The sequence below is a fragment of the Zootoca vivipara genome, chromosome 12 (assembly GCF_963506605.1).
Source record: "Zootoca vivipara chromosome 12, rZooViv1.1, whole genome shotgun sequence".
Classification (NCBI taxonomy): Eukaryota; Metazoa; Chordata; class Lepidosauria; order Squamata; family Lacertidae; genus Zootoca; species Zootoca vivipara.
In genome coordinates, this window is record NC_083287.1 from 19,638,006 (window position 1) to 19,643,246 (window position 5,241).

The following is a 5,241-nucleotide window of genomic DNA, read 5'->3' on the forward strand; positions in this document are numbered from 1 at the left end:
GACATATGGCGCTCAAGCAAAAAACTGAGCAACACTAGCCATGCACAAAGTGCAAAGTACTCCCCTTCCCTTAAGTAATCACAACCTGTCCCACAATATGGATTGGGGAAGGGGTTTGGTTTGTATTATACCTTCGGGCACCCTCCAAGCCTGTGGTTTTATATCTGTACAATGGGAGCCTGGTCAAGTACAAATGTATTGCCACAGAAACAATTTGTTAGTGATGCCTCCAGCCCCTAGAGAATGCTAGGCCAATGATGGATAGCTCAGTTGGTTAGAGCATGGTGCTGATAACGCCAAGGTTGCAGGTTCGATCCCCATATGGGACAGCTGCATATTCCTGCATTACAGAGGGTTGGATTAGATGATCCTCAGGGTCACTTCCAGCTCTACAATTCTACTCTGGGATAGACTTGTATGGAGCTGGGAAAATAGAGGCTTGACTTGCTCTCTGTGCTGTGACCAAAGCTAGGAGGAGAGGGTCCCTGGAGTATTAAGATCTGTTGGAATGTTAATGCTGTGAGTCCTTCTATCTTATGCTCAGCTTGTTTGTATGTGGAGGGAAAGCCACAGTGATCTTCATGTCAAAGAAACCAAACCCAAGATAAGCTCTGGCACTCCTAAAATATCCCACTGCTCAGGGACTGTTTGTGTGTGTGTGTTATTATAATTAGAATAATTATTTGCATTCTAAACCAACATTTCAAGACGATTTACGGTTATGATAATTGTTAACAGTTAAAACAAATATATTATAGAAAACACTAAAAACCCTAAGAAGCGGGCACTTGTGGTAAAGAACCCTTCACCCAGCTGGGAAAGGCTGTTGGAACAAAAACGTGTCCAACTCTTTCTAGAAAGTGTAGATAATACGCACCTGTCATACCGTATTCACAGGACAGGGCAACCACACAAAACACCCTGCTCCAAGTTACTGGGGAGTGCGCTTCTGAGAGCTTTGGAACTTGCAGGAGGAAACTGTCCCAAAGACTGAAGGCGAAGCAATCTACAGTACTGTGAGTATAAGAAATAAGGCAGTCTCTCAAAGAACCTGGTTCTAAGCTGTACAGGGACTTATGTGCATACCAAAACCTTGAACTTGGCCCAGTAGCAGATTGGTGGCCGGTGCAAATCCCTCAAGCAAGGTGGCACATGCTGGCAGTAGTTTGTCTCCAACCTCGGCAACCACATTCTGCACCAGCTGCAGCCTCCAGGCCAACCCGGAGGGCAGCCCCACACAGAGCGCACTGGAGTAATCCAACGCATGACAACATAATACTGTGTGCATCATTGCACCCTGAGCCAGTTAACCCACAATAACTACCAACCCCAAGCTCCCCAACAACGCAGCCTAGAAACATCATCACAGTTAACAACGGAGCTTGCAGGAGCTAATGGGAAATGATCCTTCTTTTTTCGTTTCAGCTACGCTGGCATGCATGCATGCATGAACTAATCCGAATCAGGCGATCGTGCAACGAAACATAGCTACAGGTCAGGAAGAAGAAAATTAAGCAAATCGCTGCTTCCCCAGCGAGCAACCTGTTGCCAGGCTGCCTTAAGTGGGAGAGGGAGGAATAAAAACACCCGTTTGCGCGTGCGTGCACGCGCACATCCACACACCCCTCCCCACACACGCACTCACCGGTGCAGCCGTTCCATTTTTTAAGGGCCTCCTATTCGCTCCGCTTTCCAAACGGGCCGAAGAAGTAGCCCAGCCGGCCGCTCCGGCGCCTCCCCTTCTGACGGCAACTAGCAAACGGCAACAGCGGCAACGCTGGACGCCCCCTGGGGGCGGCAAGGGAACAGGGCGACATCTACGGATGGATGCCGCTGCCGAGTCCCTTATTATTATTGTATTATTATTATTACTACAACTATTACTGTATTTTATTTTTCGTTGCCGCCGCCGCCGCCGCCCCCCCCAAAAAAAACACCCGCGCCGGGCGGCTTACCTTGCAGGCGGAGTAGACGCCCAGCTTCTCTAGCTTCTTGGCGCGCGGCGCGGCGCGGAGCTGCGCCTTCTTCCCTACGACGCGAGCCGAGCCAGGGCCGCCGCTGCCCGGGCCGCCGCCGCCTCCTCCCGCTGCAGCAGCCGCCGCCGCTTCGGGGCTCTCGGCAGTCGCGGCGGCGGCGGCGGCGACCACAGCCCGGACGGGTCCGCAAGCGGCCAGCCCTCCGGCGGCCGGGGAGCCCTGCTGCAGCGCTCCGTTGCCGCCACCGCCGTTTCCCCCGCCACCGCCGACCGCGGCTGCTGTGGTGGCGGAGGACGCCGCGGCGGCTCCCGCCCCGGCCGCGCCAGCCTCAGCCATGCCGCAGCCCGGCCGGCACGACGAGGCTCGCCGCCCGGCTCGGTGCACCCGTCGAGCGAGCCCGCTGGATGGAGCCTCCCCTTTTCCCCGCTGCCGCCGCCGCCGGCTGCTCCCTCCGGAGGGAGGGAAGGAGGGGACAGGGCCGCACCGCGGGCGGGTCCTGCTGGGCGGAGAGGAGGAGGTGGAGGCGCCGCTAAGAAGAAGCCAGCGGGGAGGAGGGGAAGGCGACGGACATGTTGTTGTTGCCGCTGGCGAGCCTGGCTTCGGCTGTCACCGCCCGGCAGCCCAGGAGGAGGAGGAGGAGGAGGGAAGCCGGGCGGCCGCGCGGCCTGCCTGGCCCTTCCTTCCCTCCTCGCCTGGGAAGCGGCGCAGTGGCGTCTCCGCCGGTCCTGGCCATAAAGCGCGCCAAGTGTCTCAGCAGCTCAGATTTGCCCGTCCGGGTCGCGCCTCTTCGTGGCCCCGTGGAAGAATTAAGCAACAGTTGCCGAGGGCATCTCTCTCTGAGGAGAACTGGTGGCGGGTGTCTGTGTGCGCCACTGCGGTGTCCCCTCAGGGCAAGTCATAAAGAGGAAATAGAAGAAGAGTCCTCCTCCGGCACTTAATAAAAAATAATAAAATAAAGCAACCAGTGCGACATAGAAGACTGTCAGGCTTTCAAACGCCACAGAGCTCTTGAGCGGCGGCGGGCGGGTCTCCTCTTTGCCAAGCGGCTTCTCCCGCTTCCGTCGGAGCGCGCTTGCAGAGGCGATTCATGGGGGAAGGAGGACGGCGACTTTGGGAAGCCGCCAATCCTGCAATGCAAAGCTGCCCCCCCCCACGTGTTTCTAGGGTTAGGCGAGCGCGCGTGGCGTCGAAGCGCGCCCGCTTTCCTTTCCCTTTCCCTCGAGTGGTGGATTGCAGTTTTTAGGACCGGGGAAAGGAAGAAGGAGCCTTTTCTTTTTAAGAGAACTCCGTTCGTTGTTATTTGTTATTTTATCTTCAACCAAGTAGTTTTAAAGCTGGGTTCTTCGCAAACTTGCAGGGAAGGAAATGGGCTCTTTAGACGGGTGGGCCCATCAGTCGCAGCAGCCAGTTGGGGAGAGAGGGCTCAACCTGCCCTTTGCTAGTGTAGAGTTCAAAGTGAACTCTGTTCGGAGTTCGTTGCCTCTAAAGGTAGACAACCGAAAATAATAAGTATAATTTATAATTAATAATAATAATAATAATGCCAATGGCCCACCTCGTACAGCATCCTATTCTCACAGTAGCCGACCAGCTGCCTGTGGGAATCCTGGAAGCAGGATTCTAGCACAGGAGCCTCTCTCTTCCTGTGTCTACCAGTGACTAGTATTCAGAATCATTGCTGCATCCAGTTGTGGAGACAAAGTACAGTCACACCTCGGTTTAAGTATGCTTCGGTTTGAATGCTTTCAGTTTAAGTACTCCGCAGACCCACCTGGAACGGATTAATCCACTTTCCATTACTTTCAATGGGAAAGTTTGTTTCAGGTTAAGTATGCTCAGGTTAAGTACGGACTTCCAGAAGCAATTACACTCATACTTCGGGTTAAGTACGCTTCAGGTTGAGTACTCCGCGGACCGTCTGGAACGGATTTATCCACTTTCCATTACTTTCAATGGGAAAGTTCGCTTCAGGTTAAGTACGCTTCAGGTTAAGTACAGACTTCCGGAACCAATTGTGTACTTAAACCGAGGTACCACTGTATAGCCATCGGCTAGTAACCATCCATAGGCCTCTCCACCAAGAATTGCCTCTTGGTGGAGCAAGTTCCATAGCTCAGCTATGTGCTGTGTGAATAAAGTACAGTACAGTACAGTCATACCTTGGGTTACAGTCGCTTCCGGTTGCGTCTTTTCGGGTTGCGCTCCGCGCCGAACCCGGAAGTACCAGAACAGGTTACTTTCAGGTTTGGGCGCATGCACAGAAGCACCGAATCGCGACTCGCCTGTGCACAGACACGGGTTGCGAACAAAATAAAAAAATTCCTTCAGTAGCACCTTAAAGACCAACTAAGTTTTTATTTTGGTATGAGCTTTCGTGTGCATGCACACTTCTTCAGATACTTAGTTGGTCTTTAAGGTGCTACTGAAGGAATTTTTTTATTTTACTTCGATCCAGACCAACACGGCTACCTACCTGTAACCAGAACTATGGGTTGCGAACACTGTGGGTTGCAAACGTGCCTCCCGCATGGATCGCGTTCTTAACCTGAGCGTCCACTGTACTTCCTTTTATCTGTCCGAAGTCTTCCAACGTTCAGCATCATTGGACGTCCCCAGTTTCTGGTGTTCTGACAAGGGGTTTAGCTGAGATTCCTGTGTTGCAGGGGGTTGGACTAGATGACCCATGGGGTACCTTCCAACTCTACCATTCTATGATAACTTCTCTATCCACTTTTGTCAGGCCATGCATCTTTTTAAAAACCCACTGCCCAGTACCGGCTGTTCAGCTTCTCATGGCATTAGTTGTATCTGGAAATAGCCGTTTCACACTGTTGTAAACAAAATCTGCCCTTATTCCCTTATGGGGTATACAAGAGCCTTGTATACCCCACAAGAGTGTAAAAGAGGAAATGTAAGTTCCATTACAATCTGACAAAAAGTACAATATAGCAGTGTGATACTGAATTGACATTGATCCCTCATCCTGAGGTGGTGACTATTGTAACCAACATGTGCTGAGGACTATGACATGGTACGCCTCAAGACCTGTTCATGAGACAACTGCAACAGGGTTGTTGTTTTTTGTTTGTTTGTTTTTTGTTTGTTTGTTTTTTGCGGGGGGGGGGATTTATTGCTCACACTCCTTGGAAAATACAGAGGCTCTGTAGCACCACCCACACCTTTTAATCTTGCTTCTTAGACAAACCAGAACAGCAGCATCTTAGTGGCTAAGGATACGGTTACTATAGTAATAACTGTAAACACT

The 5,241-nt window shown here is 52.0% G+C and overlaps 1 protein-coding gene across 3 annotated transcripts in view; it reads right to left on the reverse strand.

The window, feature by feature from the left end:
* Window positions 1-3,015, reverse strand: part of KAT2B (lysine acetyltransferase 2B) — a 40,616-nt gene extending 37,601 nt beyond the window's left edge. For 2 of the 3 annotated variants that reach the window (XM_060280669.1, XM_060280670.1), the window contains exon 1: window positions 1,956-3,015. In XM_060280669.1, coding sequence (XP_060136652.1) covers window positions 1,956-2,312 — 357 coding nt within the window. In that variant the 5' untranslated portion in view covers window positions 2,313-3,015. The remainder of the gene's footprint in view (window positions 1-1,955) is intronic. The other variant, XM_035129919.2, reaches the window with a different exon arrangement.
* Between the last annotated feature and the right edge of the window lie 2,226 nt (window positions 3,016-5,241).